The sequence below is a fragment of the Moschus berezovskii genome, chromosome 28 (assembly GCF_049115385.1).
Source record: "Moschus berezovskii isolate FMDL1 chromosome 28, NW_MosBer_1.0, whole genome shotgun sequence".
NCBI classification, from domain to species: Eukaryota; Metazoa; Chordata; class Mammalia; order Artiodactyla; family Moschidae; genus Moschus; species Moschus berezovskii.
In genome coordinates, this window is record NC_142487.1 from 23,236,461 (window position 1) to 23,264,101 (window position 27,641).

The 27,641-nt window shown below is 40.3% G+C and overlaps 1 protein-coding gene across 22 annotated transcripts in view; it reads right to left on the reverse strand.

Annotated features, from left to right (window-relative positions):
• Positions 1 to 27,641, reverse strand: part of TCF4 (transcription factor 4) — a 385,990-nt gene that overhangs the window by 38,256 nt on the left and 320,093 nt on the right. For all 22 annotated transcript variants that reach the window (XM_055417410.2, XM_055417421.2, XM_055417404.2 and 19 more), the window contains 5 exons: positions 23,022 to 23,127; positions 18,830 to 18,963; positions 11,692 to 11,824; positions 2,364 to 2,431; positions 1,168 to 1,246 (listed from right to left, as the gene is read on the reverse strand). In XM_055417410.2, the coding sequence (XP_055273385.1) occupies positions 1,168 to 1,246; positions 2,364 to 2,431; positions 11,692 to 11,824; positions 18,830 to 18,963; positions 23,022 to 23,127 (520 nt within the window). The remainder of the gene's footprint in view (positions 1 to 1,167; positions 1,247 to 2,363; positions 2,432 to 11,691; positions 11,825 to 18,829; positions 18,964 to 23,021; positions 23,128 to 27,641) is intronic.

A 27,641-nucleotide genomic window follows, 5' to 3' on the forward strand; every position in this document is an offset into this window, starting at 1 on the left:
TCGTTTTCTAGAGCCTGACAATATGGCACTAAGCCAGAAACGTACAATTCTGAACTTTACTTCCCTGCCACGGGGACTGTTTCAGTGCTATTCCATTATCTTCTTAATGTCACCTCTGGTTTTTCCCAGTTTCAACACTGTCTCTCTGGAGATACGGACTAGAAGGTCCAGCTATTTCCCTCTCTCTTCCGTGACCTCCTCCTGTCAATGGAGGCTGCGGAAAGGCTGATATTAAGTCTCCCCTAAGCCCATGGCCATCAACTCTGAAAGCTCTGTGGCCAGGTGAAATCTCTGATTTTTTATCAAGGAATTTACTTTACAATGGGGTCATGGGAGTGCTGCATGTAGGGGATAATACAGATATTGAGGCAGCAACATTCAAGCAAGTGACTACAGTCTAAATTATGGTAAGATCAGGTTTCAATCAGGTACAGATATGATTTCATTTACATTTTTTTTTAATAAAGGAAGCCACCTATCCTCCTTCCAAAGAGTAGAGACAGGCACCAGACAGGGTCTTTCTGGAAACATTTATACTGGAAAGGCAATGAGCCCTTTAAATGGAGCTCTGAAGAGTGCAACACTTTACTAACACCATTTAACAACTTAAAATTTTATTATCTGAAGTCACAGGCCATGTTAATTTGTTCTATTGTAAATGGCAAACATCCCCTTTAACTCCACACAGTTACATCACAATTTATTTACATAATTATAGTTTTCTTCAAACCTTCCAATAACATGGACTTTAAAGAGGGAATCTGAAAAGTCTGAAATTTCTAGGAGAAATGATCCTTTTGAATAGTCTGTGTTTGATGACTACATAATCTGTATTCCTATTCCCGATGACGTGAACTGGTTTTCCCATTGAGATTTTTGTTGGAGTATATTATCTGTTGAGTATCTTTTGCAAAGAAAAGTTTAAGAAGTAAGTTTCCCAAGTGCCTGTACATTCTTAAAGCATGAAACTTTCAAGAAAAGTTTTGGATGTAAATGACTTCGCCGTCACACGGCCATGTCTATCTCTCCTAGCCCTTCCTATTGGTCTGTTCGGAAATGCTCTGCCTTATTTTTGGAGGGAGTGAGTTTCCCCCAGCAGCACAGGAAGCGAGGGGGAAACCGTTCTATAAGCTGACACTCAGATGCAGGGAATTTATGGTACCATACCTGAGAGAGATGGAGGGGAGCCAACAGGAGTTGAAGGGTTTGATGAAAAGCTGTTGTTAGTGTGATCTGGAGAATAGATCTTAAAACAGTGGGGAGAAAAAAAAACAACAACAACAAATCCTCATTCATTGGCAATAAATATTCCACATTTTAAACTACAAAGCATTAATACGATTCCTCCACAAATTCCAAGGTGTAAAATACACTTAACAATCAACTACAGCACCAATATTCTAAAGTGAAAAACTTAATTACTTTTTCAAAAGAGGAGCTCTTGAGCTGCTGGAAGATAGTGGGGGAAAAACTGAACTGAGGTCAGCAGACCTTGGTTCTGTCCATTTCTTCCTGTTTCCTCCCCTGGCTGCATGGCCATGAAGCTACACAGATACACCAAACCTCCCTTTCTTCCTCCATGAAACAAGAGGTCAGACAGCATCACATCCTAAGATTTTTGCTCAACTCCTTCTTCATTACGTTTAAGGTACTTGATTCCAAGGCAGAAGGATGCTCAGTCTAAACAAAAACTTTTCCTCAGCTAACACAGGCTAACATATATCAAGTGCATCTCTGCCCCAATGATAAGGAGACCCCAACTGAAGAGACTAAATGTCAGAGCAACAAATCTCTGCTTATATTTACAAAGGATCACGTTTAGCTTTTGAAGACAATACCAGGTACATTCCCTCAGACAAGGAAGGGGTGCCATTGGTCACTGGAGAATATGGAAGAAATGCTGGATCTTAGCTTCCTGGCAGTGGGCGGGCAAAGCAGAAAAGCCAAGTGCCAATGAAGCAACAACTGAACCTCGGTTATGGTCATTTTTAAAAATTTTCTTTTTCAAAATGTTTTAGAACTACCCTTTGGCAAAGTCAGTCTCAGCTGACTTTGAGCCCAATGAGCGCCCAAATGACTTTAGAGAAAAATAAGACATCAGGATAGAAAAACTATACTCTTAAAGGCCCTAAGAAAATCCACAAATCCATAATTGAGTACCGCTTGCAAGACGGGAGAGACCAGCCATCCGCTGGAATCTTCAGCATTCTCTCTTCAATTTTTTCAATGATTATTATGCAAGGAAGCTAGCCTTTCCAAAAATGAAAGCTATTTGCCACCCATTTTCTAAAATTCTAAATGTCCACTTCTGATCACCCGTCTGCCGTGGTACATCTGAAAGTCCAAGGTCAACATTTCCTCACCGAAGCAAGTGCTTTCCCCAAAGCATCGCCAGTCTGGGAGCTGCCAGCCGCCCCGCTTCCTCTATTTGCTGCAAAAACAAAAGGCAGAATGTGAAAAGCCAGACGGTGAGACGTCGAACAATTTTCTATTCCTGGTCCATTTACTCACAATTTAATTGCATTTTTAATGCTAATTACAACACATTAATCTTTGATTAGCATTAATTTGTTTGCTGAGGTAGATGTCAAATATATTCATGTTACTTTTTTTTTAACAGATAAAATATAAACCTGACACTTTGGTTTAAAGATAAAGTGTTTCAGTTGCTATTACTTTCCCCCTGGTTGTCTACGAGTGGTTAAGTAGTCAAGAGGAGCAGGTGAGCCTATGAGGTTCATTGCTAAAAAGTACGCAGTGCATTCAGACCTCTGAAGCCCTCATAGTTTGCCTTTATTTATATTTTACATAGTAAACTGAATTCACTTCACAAATAAGAGTTACATCTGCTTTCAAACTGAAAAATTAACTTTTGCTATATAGCAAAGTGAGATACTTCTCTCAGAGTTCCACAATAAACAAAACAAAAAAATCTGTAACAGGCTTGGTGGCTTCCTAGGAGGGAAAATATTTTTAACATTTTAAGGAACATATAGTCTCCACACATGTTAAAATCTATGTTCATATTTAAAGAATTTGAACTCTGATGCTGTTAAAAGTCAATATTGTCGCAAATTCTGGAGGTAAAATAAGTGTACATGATGATGAAGCGGTCTCTATTACCAGTGTTTTTATCCAGAAGATGGATGAATAAAGGGTACAGCCGGCCCTCTGTATCTACAGATTTCACACCCAAGGATTTAATCAAAGTCGGATCAAAAATTTTCAGAAAAAAAATTCCATACCCTTCCAAAAAGCAAAATTTGAATTTGTTGGTGGTGGCAACTATTTACACAGACTTACATTGCCTTGAGTATTATAAATAATCTAGAGATGATTTAGAGTATATGAGAGGATGAGCAAGGGTTATATGGGCTTCCCTGGTGGCGCCAGTGGCAAAGAATCCACTTTGCAGGAGATGTAAGTTTGATCTCTGGGTCAGGAAGATCCCCTTGAGGAGGAAATGGCAACCAACTCTAGTATTCAAGCCTGGAAAACCCCATGGACAGAGGAGCCTGGTGGAGGCTACAGTCCATAGAACTGCAAAGAGTCAGACACAACTGAGCACGCACATATGCAAGGGATATATGCAAATACTGCACCCTTTTCTATAAGGGACTTGATCATCCTCAAATTTAGGTATCTGCAGGGGATCCTTGAAACATTCCCCCTTGGCAGGATACTGAGGGAAGGCTGCCTGCTAATAAAAGGATATAGATTCACATATACAGTTCAAATTCAGCTCTAATAAACAAATATCTTTAAAAGTTTTAACTGAAGGATAATAGCTTTACAGTACTGATTTCTGCCATACACCAACAGGAATTAGCCATAGGTGTACACATGTCCCCTCCCTCCCGAGCCTTCCTCGCACGTCCCACCCCTCTCGGTTGTTACAGAGCCCCTCTGAGTTCCGTGAGTCATATAGCAAATTACCACCGGCTATCTGTTTTACAAATGGTAATGTGTATGTTTCCATGACACTCTTTCTATTCATCTCACCCTCTCCTTCCTCCCGCCTGCCCTTGTCCGTAAGTTTGTTCTCTATCTTTTGAAAGTAATTTGCCTTTATAAAATGGTACAGCCAGTGGTGTTCTTCTCTTAAGATTTATTAAGGCCTCAGCATAGGTGAGTAGATATAATATTTAAATAAAACCTATTAAACTCTAGGGGAAAGTGTTTGTCACTATTTTGTGAAATAAGAAAAGGAAATACTAAATCAATGGATTAATTCAAGCAAAACTTCATTACACATTTAAAAATTTTTAAAAAATTCCCAACCCTATCCTCAACCCAAGAAAGCACTCTCTTTCTGGCAAATGTGTGATCTTCAGCTTCCAGATCTGTAAAATAAAGTCATGGGATCAGCTCTCAAGTGGTCAAATTATCTTTGTCTCTGGGTTATAATTTCATCCTCCTGACCTCTGCTTAGTATAGTTAAATTATGCTTCTTATTTTTATATATTTACATGCTGGGTATGGCAGTTCGATAATCTTTTGATGTTTGCTTTATTTGGTTAACAAAACTCACCCCTACATTCTTTTGTTAATTACTAAAACGGAAAGAAAGCTGTATATCAAGAAAAGAACACAATCACCTTCTGACAAAAAAAAGGAAAAACTATTCTCGCTCACATCACAAATTCATAATGTTAAAAACATATTAGCTGTTGGTACTAAAGATTTTGCGCATAAGAAAGTTCTCTGAAATGAGACTAGTGGAAGGAGCTCACAGATACGAAGAGTGCTGAAAACACGCAATATAAAGAGATAACTGAAATTATTGTCTGGTGTGCAAGCAAAAACTTCTGCGTCAAGAAATCCTTTTAAAACTGAAGACGATTCTAAAGGAAAATAACAAGGATTCTGAAAACACAAAGAGCGCTAACATTTTTCAGCATGTATTACTATTTGGAGATAATTATACATACATTTTTTTCTTCCCCTCCAGAAGCAATATTATCATTATTCTTAAAATTGGGTTTATCAGTGAAAATAATTTGGATATCTGCTTGACCAGAAAACAGACCTTCATGAAGAGAAAATTCAGAGCCACATCAGAAAAAATTACATTATCTAACAAAGAAACTAAACCCAACTAGGATAAGATATTGTTATAATTATAGATAAAATTTGCTATGGTAGCTTTCAAAAGATTAATTCTTTGAACAGTTTTAAAATGAGAATAATAAGGGCTTTAAAATATATTAATGAAACCAAATTAGGAATAATTGAAAACCAATAAAAATATTTTAGAGATATGTAAAAAAGAAATTATACTCCCAATATATCCCGCCTCCCTCCCAACTTTCCCTCTCTGGTAAACATAAATTCATTCTCTAAATCTGTGAGTCTGTTTCTGTTTGGTAAATAAGTTTGTTGTTCATTTGTATCTTTTTTTTTTCTTAAAGATTGACATGTACACACTGTTATATTTAAAATAACCAACAAGGACCTACTGTTGAAAAAAAAGAATACACCTAAATCAAAAAATAAATTATTATGGCATAAAAATCATACTTTAGAAGAGACAAGATATAATCCTTATGATCTCTTCACACTACACCTTTCTAAGTGAACTTTCTGTTAGTCCCTGTTTTACAAAAGGAGGCATGAGAACTTGGGGGTATAATAAAAAGAATTTAACTCCTTACCTCATACTGTCATGAAAATGTTTCAGAAAACTACAAAGGCTACTCATGGAAGTCACTGATAAGAGCAGACTTTTATTTTTTTAAAATATAGAGCCATTCTACCTGCAACAGCTAGAGAATCAACCCCAGGGTTCAAATTTCAAAGCAGCTTATGGGGACCAGTTTGCCCTTACACTTGGAATGCCTTTTGTTCTGTTCCAGGAGACACCGGAGAAGACACATTTCCAAGAGTCCTTAAACACGTTAAGCTACATGGATCCTCCTCCTAAAGACTCTCTTTTTAGTTACGTGCCTGAAAGGTCAAAGGGCATAAGTAATCGGGCAGAAAGCAGGGTTCAGTCTTTTCAGCTACAAGTGGGACCACCCTCAGTCTCAATCCCCACTTTGGAGAAAATGGCAAATCCCGTTAGAACACACCCTGATCCAAACATCAGGATAAGAAAAAACCAGAATTTAGGAGATGTGTTATCCCTTTATTGCACACCCAGAACCCCAGGCTGGGTGCATCCTGAAGCTATAAAAGGATGTGTGTGCTCAGCTTCTCAGTTGTGTCTGGCTCTTTGTGGCCCGCCAGGCTCCTCTGTCCATGGGATTTTTCAGGCAAGAAAACGTGGATTGCCATTTCCTCCTCCAGGGGATCTTCCTGATTCAGGGATCAGGGATCAAACTTCTGAGTCTCCTGCATTGGTAGGCGGATTATCACTGAGCCAAGGGCTAGAGCTATAAAAAGATGAAGAAGTGTGATTCATAGTGTCTTTGCCTGAAAGAAGATGATGGTTTTAAAATTTAGGTTTTTCTGAACTGTGTCCAAGTGACTCCTCAAGTTATTCAACTAGTAGAAACAGCGTAATAATGTCATGAGCTTCTCAAGAAAGATAAAAGAAGGAGAATTTCCAGCTCTTTATGACCTACAATATTAGAAGAACTCAAGTACAGGCTACCAAACACTGAACTTTTAGCAGGACGGATTCCTAGGAATTCAAGGGGGAAGCTGGGCCCCATCAACCACGTGCAGGAAATAGATGAGAAGACTCAAATCAAACTGGCTTACTGTTCTCTGCTGGTCTTTGTAACCAAGATGCCACAGCGCTGCTGGATAAAATCCCCACTGCTCTTATTCTCTGTGCCCGTTCATCACCCAACTGGATTTGAAGGCTCAAGACTCTTGTAAAAGACTAAGTGCATCTTGTGCGACTCTTCTCATAATAAAATTACTGTGAAACCGGGTCCTCAAGGGAAAAAGGACATAATGTTTCTACTAGAAAAGCCACACACTAAAACCCATCTTTTCATACAAACATGTCATTAGAAGTGAAAGTTGGAAGCCAGATTAATTCATGAACCAGATAGATATTCCAGGGTAATCTTTAGCATATGTTGTATTCAATCAATCTTCGTAGGCTGTTCCTTCAACACTGCTTGGTTTGAGGTTTAAAGACATAGTGAATACCACGCATTAGACAGGCTGGTTCAAGATTAACAAAACAATAACAGTTATTATAAGCATTAGGCTAGCTGTATGCCCAATTTCCTCTGAGAAAGGAGGGTATGTCGCCCCCAACCACAAGCGGTCACACCCCTGGAATGCACAGCAATGGTATCTCCCCTTGGGGAACTGGAGCATTCTCCTTCGTGGGTAGTCGTAGGGGACTGTGTGATGCTAGGTGGGTTCTCGATCCTTTTGAAGAGGAAAGGCTATTGGATTTTGCAAGTAGGAAGGAAATATGGAGACAGTAGGTACCTACTGGGTTGGCCAGAAAGCTGGTTCTGGTTCTTCCATAAGATGTTCCATGTACTATGTATGTGCCTCCATTCTCTAGACATTTCTCCCCTCTAGAGTTGGTACCTAGTAACTTCTTCACTCTTGCCTAGAAAATCCCATGGATGGAGGAGCCTGGTAGGCTGCAGTCCGTGGGGTCGCTAAGGGTCGGACACGACTGAGCGACTTCACTTTCACTTTTTACTTTCACACATTGGAGAAGGAAATGGCAACCCACTCCTGTGTTCTTGCCTGGAGAATCCCAGGGACGGGGGAGCCTGGTGGGCTTCTGTCTATGGGGTCACACAGAGTCGGACACGACTGAAGTGACTTAGCAGCAGCAGCAGCAGCAACTTCTTCCATTTCCTCCTCCGGAGGCCTGCTCACAGGCAGAAGCTCTGAACTGCAATGACTCTAAAGCACACCCAGCTAGCGTTACACTGAGAAAGTGTCCGTAAGCAAGCTGAAAGGCTCTGACGGTGGTAGCTCTTGAAGCCCTCGGGCTCAGCGTCTACCCTGAACCGGCCACCCCATCAGTTAAACGACTAAGAACCCACGGTGGGTCCCATGCATTTTATTTGTATCATTCCAGAGTGCTTAATCCACCCTTCTAAGTTAGATGTGCCTAATGCACTCTAGCATCTGCAGAAAAGCAGTGGACTATATGCGGCAAGCAAAGTATCCTACTGGACAATTCTTTCAAAAATCCATGGATGGATGTGACATTAAAAAAAAACAAAACCCTGTCATTAACACAATCAGAGTCAGTTTTGCCCTTCCTCAGCTTTTCTCAAAAAGTGATACTGGGCATAAAAGGGAAAAGAAAACACAAGAAACAGTGACCATCCCTCCAAGTCAAACACAGGCCATCCCAAACCTCCGTGAGCATATTCCACCTCTTGAGATGCAGGGACAGATCCAGAGGCAAGGGAGCATGTTACCAGACAGGGTACCCACTGATGGTTCCAGATTTTACAACTCACTCCACAAGCATTTTGCTCTTCTGTGATTGGTTGAGGACACTCGCTGACTGCCAGGAAGACACAGTTCAGCATGGAGCCGTGCTCCTCCTCTCGACTGAAAAAGCCTCTTCCTAAGACCCCAACGCCATTTATGAAAAGCCTGCACTGCCTTGCCACTTTCCAGCAAGAAAACTTGAAGAATGTGATGTCCATGTGTCAGTGCTTGAACCCCATTCTTACGGCATTAGTATTGCTTACAGTCATTTTCTACAGAATCATGTGTGTAATCTCAAACATGTGTCAGGCTGTGTGTTCCCTATTTACCAATTATTTAATTAGCTCTGTTTGTTCTTTGAGATACAGGCAATGTAATATTTCTTTATTTCCTGTATTTCAGAATGAGTGAGTATATGCCAAATACTTTCAAAAGTCTACAGATGTATCCCATTAATCCATACTGTTTGTTAGGGAAGTATCACTAACATCAGAAGAGAAATCTTCTCTTCTTGTTCCACAGACACGCTGCCATCCCTGCCTTCTACCACACTCTGAAAAATCAAACCAAAACCTAGGAGAATTAAAGTGCAAAGAAAAAAAAAAAGTGCAAAGCAATGGGGGTGACTTGCACCCCGTGCAAATACGAAGGCTTAATATTATACTTAAATTCTCCTCTGTATTTTAACTTAAGGAATTGGAGGATGTATTATTTTAAGGATGAACATTCTAGAATGTTCTCCCTTAAAGTAATCCTAAAGTAACAAGTATGTACGCAAATTAATAAAGGTCTGTTCCTCCAAAAAGCTGAATTACCATGTCTACTTATGTCCCGAAAGGATTGTAAAGCTTTCTCACAAGTTGCCAGTAGATTTTGACAAGTACACTCACGATGGTAGACTATGCAATAAAGTTGCTCCTAAAAAGCTTTCTCTGGGTTCCAGAAATCTCACACTTCTCTCATCGAAAAGTGTAGCTCCTTTATTATTGTCCAGACCCTCCCTCCAGTTAAACAGGACCCTCTGGTCTGTACAGTAAGTCCATCTTAAGTAGCCGGGCCCTATGTATTAGAAGGTAGAAGTCACCAATTAACGCTCTACCCACCCAGACCAAATGGAAAAGGAGGGTAGACATTCCTGTTCATCCACAAGCCAGTGATGAGCCAATCAGCTTAAATAAGGCAAATTCCATTCCAACTGAGACTCGTGGCCCTGCTGACCACAGGGCATGGAGGATAATCACACCGTCTCATAATATCTCTTTCTTCTCAAGTCCTGGTGACTCTCACAGGAACTGTTTGGCAAATCAGTCAACAAAACTTTTTTTTTCAAACACTGCCTAAGTTTGCTTTCCTCCACTCAAGCTTTTGCCCTACCTTTCTACCTTCCTAAAAAAAGAAAGTTACTCAAACCACAAGTAGACAGGAAATGTGCCTTGTCAAAGGATGAATGGCCGGTCGTCCTTCTTGATAGCTGAGGCCTCATGGTGCAGAGCGGGGCTTTCCATCTGTCCAACCACTGCAGTGAGACGTGCTTTTTTCAACCTTTCAGTTCCGCGCTTCTTTCTTCCTTCGTGTTTTTCGGATCTGCCCAAACCGCACTGAGAGTCAGCAAGACTTCCCCACACGGCCTTAGACCATGGCTCTCCAAGGTCAAACTGGCACATCGTACCGGCAGAGGCTTCGTTATGAAAAGTCACAAAAATGGAAACCATTTCCTAAATTCGCCTCTCAGTGAGACACGGCAGTGAAAGGAAGGGCTGCTGGATGGCTCAAGTGTGAAGAATATTACTGAGTAAGCAGGGGCTGTATTATTTAGGCAGAATTACATTTGCAACATTTCAAAACACATCTCTTCTCTTTCATCAAAAACTCTCCCCCCTCAAAAGTGATTCAGACCACTTCCCCAAGTTCCAGAGTCTATCCAAAGAAAATTTTAAACAACTGCAAAGAGCTAAAGGAACTATTCTTCTGTCACACATTCTTATCTTTAAAATGTACAGTTAGGGACTTCCCTGGCGGTCCTGTGATTAAGACTCCACACTTCCAATGCAGGGTGCCAGGATTAATCTCTGATTGGGGAAATAAGACCCCACATGCTGTGTGGCTCAGCCAAAATAAATAAATAAATACACATTCCAGTCTCAGCGCATGCTCAGTCATGTCTGATTCTTTGCGACCCCATGGACTATACCTGCCAGGCTCTCCTGTCCATGGAATTTTCCAGGCAAGAATACTGGAGTGGGTTGCCATTTCCTCCTCCAGGGGATCTTCCCAACCCAGGGATCAAAACTGTGTCTCCTGAGTCTCTTGCATTGGCAGGCAGATCCTTTATCATAAGCCACTTGGGAAGCCCCCCAAAATAAAAAATAAATGTACAGTTAGTGTCCTCATCACCAACTGGACCCACGAGAAGGGATCATAAGGCCAAGTTAGTTGTGGGTTTGAGCTGGCACCAGAGCAGGTAGCGAGCAGAGGAAGTCTGAGGTTTTAAGAAGACCCTGCGGCGTCAGACTGGGCCTCTCGTCTGAAGGACAAGATTGCTGGAGGCAGGATCAGAAGGTGGTGGCGGCCTCCCCACAGGGGCAGCCTACCCAGCTTTTCCCTCAAGAGAAGAGTGTTGGTGGGGTAACCGTCCATCCTGGGGAGAGGACCGCAGTGAACATCACAAAAACTGAGAGATGATGGCTTCGTCTATTTGACAGGACGCTCTGCTTGGCTCTTGACTCACTAGTAACTTTGCTGAGGAAAAGCAGCAAGTAAATTCTGGCTCACTGATGCCCAGCCATCTCCTCTCCTGTAAGTCTGCAAACACTTCTTCCCATCTGGAGGATTCCACAATGCTGCATCCTGCAGAAGGTAAAACTATCTAGTTCTTACTGTGTCTGAATATCACATGAACTAGTTTCCAGAAGACGGTGGTATATGACAGTGAAAAGCTTAGCATGGTGACTGGAATTTGACAATGGTCAGTAACTCCTATTAAGAGCTATTTTGCCTTCTATCTTATTAATTTTCAATGGCTCCACTTAGAAAAGTTCACTTTATTAGCTGTTTGAGAGTGTGAGACGCATGCGTTGCTCTATTCAAACTTGGTTCCATCTAATCACTCATGATGGAGACAGTCGGCCAAACAGCAGTTTCTTGGGACAAAAAGAGATTACCGTCAAGATAATGACGATTTCTGTTTGGCTCATGTGTCCGTGTAATAAACATTCATGGCTCGATTACTGTTCAGTGATGGGGTTGGGGACAGAAAGAACCCCTGATGATCAAACCCTGACACTGGCTGTCAGCAACGCAGTCGGCGTTGCCACGACTCACCCATGATGCTGTCCGTCCCGTTGGCGGGAGGCGTACACGACGAGGTGCTGTAATGGTTGGTGCCACTGCGGTGGAAAGTGGACATCGGTGGAAGACTAGAATTGATGTCTGCTGAGGAGTGGGATGGATAGCCCTGTGGCAAGAAGCAGAAAAAGGAGGCCATATTCAATCACAAAATATTTAGTGGCTCAGTTTTCCAATATTTCTTTCAGAACTCTTCATTTTACAATGGAGACAGCCTTCGGAATTTCAAAATATCCAAGAATACATCTTGCTTAGATCTGACAGCTTTCATTTTTCAAGTAATAAAGTACAAAGACATAGTTGGTTTGGGTTTGCATCAAAGCTAGAGAAACATAATGGCAATACTAAATCTTGAGAAATGGTCACCACCTCTAAATACGAAAATTATTCCTTAAGAGCAGGTCTGGGACTTTAGCAACAATAAAAGACCATCACTACTGTTATTGATCGGGTAAGAAAGAGCCCATAATGTAATCAATAAAACACCAGCATGACCCACAGGTTCACATCACACTTTATCCTGACCTTCTGAAAACTAACTGGCCAAGAATAAACAGTCTCAAATCTTCTTCCCAACAAACTGGATCATCCTTCTGAACTCCAGCAACAACAAAATGGTAAATGAAAAACTTGAAAAGCAGTTAACGATTAAATATCTCTCTAAAGTATCAATATGTATAAAGCCTTACGTCAATGACTATGTTGAATTACCCTGGAACAAATGAGAAGAACTTATTTTGTTTCCTTCCTTATAGGTTCTCTCCCTTAGCAATTCACCGTAGAGATGGCCATGAAAAAGATCTTTCACAGAACGCATTCAGGCTTACTGGGTATGACTCTCATACTAGCTGTTATCTGGCATCTCACAAGTGCCTGTAAGGTGACAAATTAGTTGCTCCCCAAACACCTGCTTGCTGTCCAATGAGCAGATTAGTAAGAGGAACATGGTTATTTACAAAACACATAGTTGTTAACAAAATGGAGCTATTTTCTTTTTCAAGATAAAGTAGCTTAAAAAGTAAAGCAAACAGGTATTTGACTATATGACAGACACGTAAAGGAAAAATATTTAAGTTGAAATATAGTTTTTTTCCTTGTATGTCATGTATTAATGGGCTGTGCGTCTTTACTATGGCACTGCTGGAGATTCCGTTGAAATTAGATTTTGGATGTGATGCTGAAAGTCAGGGGAACTTAAAGCCCAGACATCTAGTCACGAGACGTGGACCCCCCTGTGTCACAGGATCCCCTGTTTATTTGGTGAGGCCCATCTTGGGTTCAACCTCTCCCTTGAGGATCCCTTCCTACTTCCAACTCCTTCACAATCTCTTCTCCCTGATGCACTTACATCCTGTGCTGTACCATTCAACACTCAGCTGCTGCTGCTGCTCACTGGCTCAGTCATGTGGGGACTCTTTTGCAACCCCATGGATTCGCAGCTCACCAGGCTCCTCTGGGATTTCCCATGCAAGAATACTGGAGTGGGTAGCCATTCCCTCCTCCAGGGGATCTTCCCTGAAATTCTGCTTTTCCAGGCTTCCTTTTTCAAGAGCATTTCCACCTAAACTGAAGCGCTTCAAGACGAGAGAACAGACCTCACAGTTCTGCCTCTCACAACCTGTGGCTGAGTGCTGAACATACTCATCCTATGAACAGCTCAAAGAACAACTGGTTATCCGTTGGTGGTGGTGGTTTAGTCACTACGTCATGTCTGAATTTTGGGACCCCGTGGACTGTAGCCCAACAGGCTTCTCCGTCCATGGGATTTCCCAGGCAAGCACACTGGAGTGGGTTGCCAGTTCCTTCTTCAGGAGGTCTCCCTGACTCAAGGATCAAACCTGGGTCTCCTGCACTGCAGGCAAACTCTTTACCAATTGAGCCACCAGGGACCAGCTAGTGTTTAATAAACAGTGGACTGAAATACTACTTATTTGAGAGGCAACTAAAGAGTCTGTATTTTGACTGTATAAATAAATCTGTATTTTGGAGTCAGGTTTGCCAGGGACATGGCAGATGCCTTTGAAAATATTACCTCCACACACCCCAAATAGTCCAACAAAAAGGTCAACTTCAGTGAGATAGTTGGGATGATGCCTTTAAACATTTCCAAGTTCCCAAGAATGCCTTTCAAACTTTTAAATTTCTTGGATCTCTTTGCTTGACCAAAAATTCCTTAGGCCACCTGTTAAACTCATTTCTACTTGGCACTTCCAGAAAACCTCAACTAGTCCATGAAATCTTCTCCAAAGGATAACAGAGTTAGCCCATTGCACAGTACAACTGACCTAAAAAACTGGATAAGCCACGGAAGACCAAACTTAGAAGAGCTATTTTTGCTCAAGAAATAAAGACTATAATAATGTGGAAAAAAGAAACAAACTATGGAAAAAGAGAAATAAAACGAAAAAAGATGGTTTGATTTCATTTTTACCCAGTCCGAGACCATGCTGAATTTCTGAAGAATAAAGAAACTGGATAAATCAGCCCCAAGTTTTCAAAAATCAAAACAGAGGAAAAGAATTTTGAAAAATATTTAAATAACTATAATAATGAGAGGATGAGACAGGAAAAAGATTATCGTATCAGTAGGAATTTTTAGACCCTTTAACTTAGTATAAAACGGAGTAAACCTTTGTCAAATGTCAGGATCTGACAAAGGGTTACTCCTAAACTCAGAGACTAAGAAGGAAACTTCTTCCCCATAGACTTCAGTGGGGAAACCAATGCAATTCATGTAAATTAGTTATTTTTAGAGACTCACAGAAAATTAGATGCTGAAATAAGTTAATGAGATTTATAACTAGATTATTTTACAAGGCAAAGGATCTTGACAACTACTGTCACTCAAAGACATAATAAATACACCACAGAGATTATTAGCGATATGTGAATGCTGTCTCTTTTAGAGTATTTAGGGATCAACTCCAGAGAAGGCAATGGCAAGCCACTCCAGTACTCTTGCCTAGAAAATCCCATGGATGGAGGAGCCTGGTAGGCTGCAGTCCGTGGGGTCGCTAAGGGTCGGACACGACTGAGCGACTTCCCTTTCACTTTCCACTTTCACACATTGGAGAAGGAAACGGCAACCCACTCCAGTGTTCTTGCCTGGAGAATCCCAGGGACAGGGGAGCCTGGTGGGCTTCCGTCTATGGGGTCACACAGAGTCGGACATGACTGAAGTGACTTAGCAGCAGCAGCAGCAGGGATCAACTCTAAGAGGTCCCATTAGTCTTTCTTACTCCAGCTATTAATAATATCTGCCCTGCCTACCACAAAGGCAAAGGAAAAGGGAAGTATGACAGAGTGCTATGGTTTCGTGTGTACTCAGTTGTGTCTGACTCTTTTGCGACCCCATGAAGCCAGGCACCTCTGTCCACGGGATTTCCCAGGCAAGAATACTGGAGTGGGGTAACATTTCCTCCTCCAGGGAATCTTCCCAACACAGGGATCGAACCCACGTCTCTAGCATCTCCTGCACTGGCAGGCAGATTCTTTACCACTAGCGCCATCTGGGAAGCCCCAGGTGTTAAGGTTTTACATGTCCACTATTTATTTATTTTTACCTGATACCCAATTATAGTGAATGTGGAGTCTATTATAGTTAAGTGTTGAAAATGTTTCCATGAGTGATGGTTTTTTTTTTTTTTACTAAATGATGAGTTGATCATTCAAAGACTAGAAAATATGATCACTGTTAGCACATACTAAGAATAAAGTCAAATTTTGTGCTAGGGTAGTATTTCACAATCTTGGCACTGTTGGTCTTTCAAGCCAGAGCATTCTTTGAATGGCAGGGACTGGTGTGTGTGTGGGGGGCTTTTCTTTTGAATTGTAGTATCTTTCCTGAATCCCTGGCCTTGATACACTGGATTATTCCAGTACCACCTACAGGCACCCCCCCACCCCCCGGGTTCTAAAACCCCAAAATATCTCCAAACATTACCAAATGTTTCCTGTGGGGCAAAATCACCCCCTGGTGAGAATCACTAGAGTAAGGGTTTAGGTTACAAACAATAAACAACAATAGAACTTCCTTCATAGTAAAATTCCAGACTCCCAGGACTATTTCACTCTGTGGTACAGAGACCATTCCTAACCCATGCCAGGCTGCAGGGATTCTACCCTATTTTTAAAAAGAATTCTGCCAAGTCATTCCAAACCTAAATCTTCTGCAACAACTCCTTCCAAAGCTTAACCACAAACTACATTCTTCCGAGTGATTTTGTACGTGTGTCTGTGACATAGTAGTGATTAGCTGTGGGACTGTTGTCAAGGTTGAAACTGTAAAGGGGATTTAAAGAATCAACACCAGTGACTTGACAGTTGCTACTGCTGTATTTGGATTTTAAGCTTTGTAATTATACATTCTATTATAACATACTATAAAGTGATAAAGGCAATCATGTTTCTAAAATGTTTATCTTCAGCAAGACATACTAATTTGGCCAAATTATACCCAAAATAATCCAAGGAAAGCTTTCCTCTTTTTCCTCAAACTATTCCTTTGTTCAGTATGAAACTGGGTAAAAGCTACAGGTGAAAAATTTAAGGACCCACCATTACTTTCAAGTGAAAGAAAACTAACTACCTACAGTATACTCAAATGATTCTCCATCAGCATCAGATTTTTAAAAGTCACTTCAGCAAGAGGTTTTCTAATACATACTGAAATCACAATGATTACTAGATATCATACTAGTTTCCCTATCAGTGAGAAAATTCATCAGGACACATTACCAGAGACCTAATTTGTTTGTCCTTTTGAAAAATAAACCCCCTCATCTCCAAGATATGCTAATTGATGGTGTTAAGAATGAAAAAAATGGATAAATGACATTATACACACAGAACCTGATACAACCTATGGGGTTACTCCTTCAAAATGATCTTTCCTCCTGGTTGATAACATTGTTTCCGTTCAGCAAATTTTTTCTAAAAAGGTATAATTAGTTTCCATTTTAAAAACCACATTTTCTGTGCTTTTGAGTACATTTTCAACATGCTTCCCCCATGCAGTGAACTTTACTGGGATAAAAATCTAACCACTTAAGTCAAAGTTCTAGAGCATGATAGGGAAAGAAATAAATACAGAAGTGAAGAAAAATAAATGCCTAATGGAAATTCCAACTTATTAGTACAGTGCCAAAATCTTTTATTTGTAAATTCAAAACTTTCCTTGCTTGCAGGACACATACAGTTTTGATCATGAATTCTTTAGAAGAAGTATAAAATGATGATGGTGAAATAAAAGCATTAACCAAGAAGAAATTCTCGTATAATAATAAATGCTATTTGTTTGAGATTTCACACTAATAACTCTAAGTAAGAGATGGAAGAAGACATTTGAAAGTAAATCATCTGCTATTTATTGAAAATGGGCTGAAATTTGAGCGAGCTTGTGATTTCCACATGCGCAGCTGGGAGATGATAGAAAAAGGCCAATTCTACCTGCATCTTCTGTCTCTCGTTCGAGGATACGCTCATTCATCTCACCCTATCTCTGTCACCAGGACTCACCATTAATAAATAGATATTTTCAAGGATATCTGAACTCTTCTGGAATGTTTTCGGTCATCAGAATAGGATATAAGTCATCTTTTCTATATCTCTGGCGACTGAGCAAAACAGAACAAAGACCACAGAAATCAAGAAAGTACTATCTCCTATTTTAGGACAGAGAAAGAAGCATAAATCTGGGTATTAGGAGAAGAAAAAAGGGCACGGCACAAGATGAAGAACAGTACTGAACGTACATACAGATGACACCACCCTAAAGGCAGAAAGTGAAGAGGAACTAAAGAGCCTCTTAATGACAGTGAAAGAGGAGAGGAAAAAGCTGGCTTAAAACTCAACATTCAAAAATCTAAGATCATGGCATCGAGTCACATCACTTCGTGGTAAACAGACGGAGAAAAATGCTAACAGTGATTGACTTTATTTTCTTGGGCTCCAATATTACTACAGATGGTGACTGCAGGCATTAAAAGATGCTTGCTCCTTGGAAGAAAGCTATGACAAACCTAGACAGTGTATTAAAAAGCAGAGACATTACTTTGCTGACAAAGGTCTATATAGTCAAAGCTATGGTTTCTCCAGTAGTCATGCACGGATGCGGAGAAGGCAATGGCACCCCACTCCAGTACTCTTGCCTGAAAAATCCCACGGATGGAGAAGCCTGGTGGGCTGCAGTCCATGGGGTCACAAAGAGTCGACACGACTGACGGACTGAACTGAAACCTAATGCATGACCTAGAAGTAGTTTTTCCTCCACTTAGTGATAGGCTTAAGTTCTTCAGTAGATTCTGGGATGTGCTAAATTTTGAGACTAGAAAAACACCTGATGCCCTGTTTCCTCCAGAATAAAGAGACATAGGAGGATGGATGAGTGCAGGATCATGGGCAGAATGGCAACTTTAGTAATAAAAGAAAGAGACCATTCTCTTTAGCTCAGCAGTTTTCAACAGGGTTGGAAGTAAAAGAGTATCAAGGAGATGCTGGAGGGTGTGGAAGTAAATAGAAAAGGCTGAAAATTGGGAATGTGATCCAAATACAAACCGTCTGGTTGCTACAACTGATGGGAGTGTACAGGAAACATGAAGGCTCTCCTTTAGGTGTGGTACAATAGTTCAAAGCTGTCATTGGCTACAAAAGCTGGTCAAGGTGAAATGGAAATGCCTCTGGGAGACGTACATTACCTAATTCAAAGTCTACCAATTGTCACTATGCTCCCTGCAACATACCCTTCAAAACTACAGACAGTAACCCTTGCCTCAAAAACAAACAAACAAAACTACAAATCAACAACAAAAACCACGGAACCACCACAGCTAAAATGCTGCAACTCAAATACAGTATGTGTTTATACACTGAAGGAAACTGACATCACAATAAAGCAAGCACAGAACAAAATTCAATCAACAGAACCGTGTACAACAGAGTCCGCTGGGCTTGCAAAGGTGACCTGAGTGTCTCTGATCCCAGAAACAAGACTGTCAGAAGGGTGTGTGCCATTTTTATGCCCACTGACAGAGTCTGTGTGTACATGCAAGAGAAGACAGGAGGAGATTTAATCCACTAGCTGTACCATCCCCCTTACCACGTGCGTCTGCCTTACCAAACGTTCGTGTGGATGCAGGCTGCAGTAGCTGCTAGACTGTGGAATATGAGAAGAATTGCCCAACATCCCTCCGTAGCCAGGCTGATTCATCCCACTGGAGGAGCTCCAAGGGTCACTGCTGTGATGGCCATCTGTAAAGGACAAAGAAAACCGTGACTTTTCCGAGGCACAGCCTTGTCTTATAGACGAGGGCTTTTTCACATCCCCGAAAACAACTGCCTGTTGTACATTCATCTTTGTGTTGGTGAGCTGATTACAGAAGACCACCTCATTATACTTTCCCAAGTGGCTCTGTATTGCCAAACAAATATAAATATTTAACACAGTTAAAGGGTTCCTAGTAAAAATTCAACTATAAAAGAACAGAACATATTTCTCCATAGAATTATGTCAAGACAGTAAGGTAGCTAACGCTAAAGAAAACAGTTCTCGGATGTCTCCTGACATTTTCCTTCCTATGAAAATCACTGAAAAAATTGAACTGTTTCTGAATTTTGGGGTGAAAATAACACCCTTGAGATAGTACACAGATGGCCAGTTTACAAGTTTTGAGAGCATGTAAAGAAATAAATAATAAAGAGAAAGAATATCTCTGACTTCAGAGACGGTTTCATTTTTGTGACATACAGAGGAGGTGGAATTAAAGTTGGAATTACATTATGCTATGTAATAATTAAGGAAAAACAGTCTCGAGTATATAGTTCTGAGTGTCTGTCTCCTTTCTGAATGTTTATATTTTGATATATAGTTATATGGTTAACTTAAGTCTTCAGTAGCAATTGAAAGGGTTCACACGTATCATAAGGTGGTATCTACATTACAGACAATTTTGAGAGCCTCTGGATTTTTATAAAACTATGAGTAAAAAAGAAGTTTAAAATGATATGAAAATGATATGAAATATATTTTAATATCAAGTTAATTTTCTATTAACACCACATTAAAAATCCTCCTACAGACTTTTTTTCACTCTCCGGGCCCAGAGGCCTCAAGGTCACTGTTACATTTGCTTTGCTTGGTCTGGGTTTCTTAAATTAAGGGTGCAGAGGCTTGATGTTACTGCTCAATTCAGTTTTTTTTCCTTCAGTAGTTAAATAAAAATTATTAAATGCCAGATGTATACAACATAAGAGTTTTCACTAAAAGATGGAGGCTGAAGTTAAAACACGCTACTGACATGTGTGCGTGCTCAGCCATGACTGACTGCAACTCCACGGACTATAGCCAGCCAAGTTCCTCTGTCCATGGGATTTTCCAGGCAAGAATCAAACCCATGTCTCCTACGTCTCCTGTTGTGGTAGGCAGATTCGTCACCACCGAGACACCTGGGAAGCCTGTGCTACTGAAGCCTCTGAACCTCTTTCATCTAAACTACATTTTCTTTGAGAATTGAATTCTCAGGGTACTGGAGACTCTCACTGAAGGAAGCCATGTGAAATGGGATTACAATGTACTGCTTCTGTGATCACCATGTAAAAACACACGACTTTTAAAAAGTAACTATTCATGGACTTCAGATTTAGCTCGGAGACTGTGGAAGTGTAGATGTCATCTTAAATTCAAACATGAAGTCTAGGAAAAACGAACATTTCAGAGAGATGACATGCATGGCAAATAAATTGAGAATATCTATCATTGAACAAGAGTCTCCTGAAACATTTTGACAGGATGTACTATATGGAAATACATTTAGGATTTGTTAACACAGACACTTTACTCAATGCAGACTTACAAAAATACACATTTTACATAAATTATGCTTTTCACAGTAAATTAATATTTATCATATCCCATGATCTTGGCATAATGTGTTTTGAAAGAATAGAATTAGATGTGTGCGAATTAATTGTGCTCATCATAAATGTCAACTCAAAAAACTTTTTTTTTTGCATTTTGAGTATTTATATGCAGAAAAGCAAATTTGTTCCCCATATTTTGCATGGTCTGACATGGAGAAGACCCCATGTTTTAATCTACCTGATCTCTTACAGTGTGCATGGTTTAACCAGGTGAACTTCCTAAAGGCAGATGGACAAAATCTATCCTTGTGTCAATTTTTCTCAATGAAATTTAGCTTTGTGTGATGAGTGCTTGAGCTGACAATCTCTACAAGCACGGGTAACGCTAACAGAGCTTCTCTGGTCATAACAGAGAGGTGTCAATGCCCAAAGTGAATGTGAAAGTCGCTCAGTCGTGTCCAACTCCATGCAACCCCATGGGGTGTAGCCCGCTAGATCCTCGGTCCATGGAATTCTCAAGACAAAAATACTGGAGTGGGTTCCCTTCTCCAGGAGATCTTCCCAACCAAGGGATCGAACCCAGGTCTCCCATATTACAGGCGGATTCTTTACCGTCTGAGCTACCAGGGAAGCCCAAGAATACTGGATTGGGTAGCCTATCCCTTCTCCAGGGGATCTATCTGACCCGGAATCTAAATCTCCTGCACTGCAGGCGGATTCTTTACCATCTGAGCTATCAGGGAAACCCGTTGACACCCAAGTGACTACTATTTAAAGCTGAAGGTGATACACCTTTGTCATGGCACAGAACACACCCGAATGACGTACCTGCTGCTCCTGTTGAAAGAAAGGGACATGAGGACAGGTCACAAAGCTAAAAGACCCCGGTTAATAGGCACTCCATTACACGTGAAACCCATTCTCCCTACTCCCAAGAAAGTGAAAGGCACTCAGTCGTGTCTGACTCTTTGTGACCCCATGGACTATAAAATCCATGGAATTCTCCAGGCCAGAATACCAGAGTGGGTAGCCTTTCCCTTCTCCAGGGAATCTTCCCAACCCAGGGATCGAACCCAGGTCTCCTGCAATGCAGGCGGATTCTTTGCCACCAGGGAACCCCAAGAATACTGGAGTGGGTAGCCTATCCCCTCTCCAATGGATCTTCCCGGCCCAGGAATCGAACCAGGGTCTCCTGCACTGCAGGCGGATTCTTTACCAGCTAATCTATGAGGGAAACCAGGGGACCCATTCACGTCAGCTTTATAGATTTTCCATGGAATTTCATATGTGAACTAACAACCTAAAAGAGCTAACACTCTACAGGGAAAGGAAACAAATTCCTTCCAAATAGAATGATTTTGAATGTGTCCACTCTAATCTAAGGGAGATGCCAAGCCGCGCCCCTGAGACTTGTTGGCCCAAGTGACATGGTCCCTCCTGGAAGAGCAAGGAGGAGGAAATTCCATGGCACTTTGCCGAGGCAAAAAAGAGTTTGCGTACAGGGATTCCTGGTGAATTCTGTATCTGAATTTCAGAGCATTAACCTGGTAACAACATTATTACATTTTGACAACAAGTGTCCAGGGTACACAACAAGTGTCCAGCTAATGCTGCATCCTTTGGACAGTCTCCTCTCATAAGCAGATGTGACTTAAGCCGTCTCAATCTCTCCTACACAGCAGAAAGAGAAGTACCACCAGAAGTGAGACTATAAGCTCAGGCAGCACCTGTCCAGGCATTGAATGAAATACACTGGACAGTTAGGTGGATTAAATAGACTTTCTCTACCACGAGGCTGTAATTTTCCATGTTTGTCGGGAAAAAAGCTGGGTCTTGGACCCTCAGTCAGTCAGTGTGTTGAACAGAGCTTTTGCTGTGTAATGAAATCACACTCCTGACTTTCAACAGGCCACTTCATCTTCAATGGGACACTTGTTCTTCCCTATAAATTAAGAAACGGCCAACGTATTTACTGATAAGAACAGACACTACCCTCGATCTTGGTCAAAAGGCCGAGAAGTGATTGTAAGTGGTCAACATTTTTGTATAGAGGTATGTATAAGGGCAATTTGCTCTCCACGTGTCTAAATCCATGATGCTCCAAATACATGTTGAATCAAAACGCTTCTGAACATATATGTACGTATTCTTCTCGGGAAGAGATGATGCAAAAATGATTAGTCATGGTGGACAGTCCCCCAGGAAGCGTCCTTCTAAGTAACCAAACCAGTCTAATCTTAACTCATGATGGCTCAAGAGGTTTTCATTTACAAAACATCTCTCAGTGAAGTTTTTATTTTTAATGAATTCAAGTCCTAAAATAGACTGTGACCTTCCATGCTCTCTGTTGGCCTCCTATTCCATTTCTTGAGTATTAGAACAGCATTCTTTTGTCCCAAATACGACATAAAAGACCCGTGGATCTCCCCTTGGAAGAGGCAGTGTCTTACCTTGCATGAAGAAGGAGCTAGGGAAAGTGCTGGCTGCTGGTTTCGAGGAAGGGTAGCCTGGCGAGTCCCTATTGTAGTCGGCAGTGCTGGCTGATGGAGCATAAACCTGGGGAACGAGAGCCCATTTAGTTTTGCTTGCTGCCTGCACCAAAGCTCTCAAGGTCTATGACTCTGCAAGAAGCAGGCACAAAAGGCACAATTTCTACCACATCCATCCGAAATCTGATCAAACTCTAGAAACACTGCCCCATTCCCCATACAGAAAAACAGAACAAAACAAAATGTTGAGTAGGTTTGTGCAAATGGAAAATCAGGTGTGATATTTTCCAGTGACAGGCGAGAATACTGAGGCCTACATCTGGTTGCTATGCGTGCGGGCTCAGTTGTGTCCGACTTTTTTGCAACCCCATGGACTGTAACCCTCCAGGCCCCACTTTCAATGGAATTTTCCAGGCAAGAATATTGGAGTGGGTTGCCATTTCCTCCTCCAGGGGATCTTCCCCACTCAGGGATCAAACACATGTCTCTCACATCTCCTGCATTAGCAAGTGGATTCTTTACCACTGAGCCACCTGGGTTGTAGATATATAATACCCATAGGGTTGTCCTAGGAACCTAAGCATTCTTTTTTTTTTTTAAAACATAAATGGCCAATGAGCATAAAAGGTTAAAAAAAAAAAAAAAGACACACTTCAAACTTCTATTTAGTCTACCTTTCAATTAAAATTTAAAGACAGAGACAGACAAAAAGACAGATAAAATAAATGCACTCTCCAGACCACAGAAAGTGACAAACATATCTTAGAATATTAAATTCCCAAAGTGTTAGCTTTTTGCAGAAATGCAAGAAAAAGGCTATTAAAAGCCCAGCTCTACAAAGACAACCAAAAATTAGTGGGAAGGGGGAGGGAAAAAAGAGTCCTTTTATCTTTGTATGTTCAATAAACTTAAAAACTGCCAAAGTCTTAATTTACTTACATTTGTTTACTAATACTCAGGGGATTCGGGGAACCAGTTCTTTATAAAAATAGATTGTGTATTTTCTTGTTTATGTTTGCTTGAAAGTAGACAGCACGGTAGAAAGGCATAAATTCATAAGGTATAGTTTAACTTTAATTGGTTTTCTCCCTTGCCTTTTCTGCTAAATATGATTTTTTTTTTAAATCCCTATTTTCTTTTGCTCCAAAAGTTCCTCTCTCCAGATGGTCAGAGAGACTAAAACACTGTCATCCTCTTGATGAAAATGGATACCTTCCTGCCTCCATTTTGAAGCAGGCAGCGGCTCACAAAATTGGCAGTGAGCCTACAGTGATACTCACAGGTCACAGTGAAAGCAGGGGAAATTCACCAATAAAAAGGCAACTGCAGGGCTACCAAAAAATAACTCCCCCCGCTTTTTTTCACAGTGCACATGGAATAAACACCCTAAGAAAAATTCTATAATTGCTCTCAGAACACCATGAGTCACAAACTAAGCATTTAATACATGGTTCAGGATTTCACAAAGGATAGGGCCACAGCGACAGATGTGGGAAAACACGCACACACGTACATACATCACATCAATGCTGCATATGCCCCACAGTGCCCTTGAAATGGAGAGATCTTGGGGACTGAGCAAAACAAAACTAAACCAGAAAAACCCTGGTCCACTTTAAAAAAAAAGAGAAAGAAACAAGGATTCTTCCTAAGTCAGGGAGGAATCTCGGGCCTCTATTTTTCGTCTATTTTTCATTTTACTTTAAAATTTTAGTCATATCTTAAATGTATAAACAGCTACCTGCTTCTCTAACAGGGCTTATAGTAAGGGCAATTTTTTTTTTTTTTCAAGTATCTGTAAAGGGACAAAGAATATAACATAAGCCAGAAATCCCAAAGCAAATCAGTACCCTAAGTTTATAAAGCAAAACCCAGTATTTTCTTAAGGCTTATACAACTGACAGTTTGGAAAATACTACTAAAGGTATTCAGAAGTCCTGAGACTAGCTAAAAAGATGAAAACAAAAATTACCTTCTAGGGAAAGGGGAAATTGAAAATTAGATCATCTCATTCCAATGGCAGAATGAGTAGAATACTACCACTACACTATATCTACAGACTAGTAGTTTGACAGCTCCTTGGCCAATAAGTATTAATATGAGCTACGTATACTATGTGTTACTTCCAATTTCAGAAATCAATATTTTACTATAAAATTGAAAATAAACTCTCCCATATTATTAAATCACCATATTTTAAAAAAAGGAATCAAAACAAATTCTTTTAGGATAATATATACTTTTAATTACATATTCTATTACCTCATCCTTAAACATGTACTATAATTATTGCATAAACATCATTGATGCCATCTAACAAGACCTGCCTTTTGGACAGAATTATTTGTTATCTCTTTTGGGAGACAAAGACAAAATCTTCAGTAATTTTGCTCATATAAGGAGGCTACTTAGTACAAAGATCTGAGAATAAGATCACTTATCCCAAGTTCAGAAATGCTGCCTGCATGAAAAAGAATATGTACGGGGTTAAAAAGTTTTTAGGACATGTTCAGTTCAGTTCAGTTCAGTCGCTCAGTCGTGTCCGACTCTCCGTGATCCCATGAGTCACAGCACGCCAGGCCTCCCTGTCACACTATACAATTTCTATTTTTGTGGTGCTGTGGCCAAATTAAGATTTTTTAGATAAGATGAAAGTCTTTGTTAACAAGAAATCAAACACTATTAATAGTCTTTTTTTTTTTTTTTAAAAAAAAAAGCAATTTCCGTATATTTTATAAATTTTCTTTATATTATAATTGATCAGGTACACTGTTATTCCCTTTTAATTTATATACTTCATCTTTCTCATCAAAAGTTAAAGATAAGTGCTCTATATATTTGTTTATAAAAATAAACATAACATAGAACTGTTATACTGAAAAAAATAGTATTTATGCATCTATTTGGTGGCAAAGGGTCCCAGTTGTGGCACATGGGACCTTCAGTTGTGGCATGTGGGACCTAGTTCCCTGACCAAGGATCAAACCCCAGCCCCTTGCCTTGGGGGTGTGGGAATCTTAGCCACTGGACCACCAGGAAAAGTAGAAGGAATCAACCCCCCTCACATTTTAATCATAAGACAATTCAGTAATGGAGGTCAAAGCCCTGCTCAAGATATTCAACCATCAATTGTCTACTATTCAATGGCTGCCTTCTTTAAAAGTGGTGGTGGAGGTATAAAATGCTATTTATGAAAACAGAGTGATGATAAGTGATTCAGTTTATCCTCAATGTTTTAATTTTTAATAACCTGGATCATCAGTAAGCTGCTTCATTATTTTACTTCAGTCAACTATTTTCCCAGCCTCTTAAAAGACTTGAAAGTACAGGCTGCAAGAAGGTATTTAACAAAGACACTAAATTCAGTAAGAAAAGCTCACATCCACTCAACTTTAATTATTATTATTATAGGTAAATAGAAAGATGACTTACATACTTGTTAGAGAAAATAGCTAACAGAATGATAACAAACATCCCAGATCTCTTCAAATGACTAACACTAGAAAATCAGTCTGATGGAAAATGAAATACAAATCCCAAACTCGTGTTCAATGTGTTGAAGTAACTCTGCCAAGGAAACATGCAGAGAGCCTAAAGAGAAGCAAAAATCTACACTTAGCTTTCTTCTGATAAGGTATCTTAGATCAAGGTGACTTTTGGCATTCCGGTTCCTCCCACAAGAGTAACTAAAGAAGTGTGAAATTCTGTTGCAAAATTGGAAATCGGAAAACTTGGCTCAAGTTCATAGACTACAGCAATTTGAGTGAGCGATCTGCTGAATAAAAGCTTAATGGGAAACTAATGGCCAAGTGCAGTTCATATTCAAAGTCAGCACCGTTATCTTTTTTCTCTTATAATCTGATTTTAAAACAAAATCACAAATGCAGAAACTCTGAGCTTAACAAAACCCCGTAAACAGCACAGACTCTGAAGAAATAAAAAAATCTAGAAGTTCTCATTTTACAGATTTAACTTGTGTTGTAATTTGAGATATACTTGAGATATACTACTATAGTACATTAACCATTCCAACCAATGTTCTGATTATCTTTTGTGCTATCATCAAAGAACCAATAGGATATAATAGAACCTCTGCCTACTAGAAAAGAAGAAAAGCAAGCAAACACACAAACCAACAAACAAAATGAAGGCAGCAGAACGCATATTCTTTTTTCTTTTGAGGTACTCATTTTTATGTCTTGGCATGTCAGTTTCACTTACGGAAATTTTAAAAGATAGCAATGATTACCATTTGTTCAGGGCATTTTGTGGAATGGCTTTTGTGCTGGGAGCTCCATACACATCATTTCTAATCTTCATAATAATCATATAAGATGGGCATTATTAACAGCGTCATTTCTATTTCACATGTTGACTAAAGCATGGTAGACAGGTCAAGTGTCCTGGCCCAGACAGGCCTGGGTTACATAACTGCCCATTCCATCATTTATGAGCTGGGCAACCTTGGAACTGTTACTTTACTCTCTGGTCTTTAGATTCCTACCCATAAAAAGGGAATAACAGTGCCTGCTATGCCAGATTCTTTAGAGAATTAAATGGCATCATGTATCTAAAAGCAAC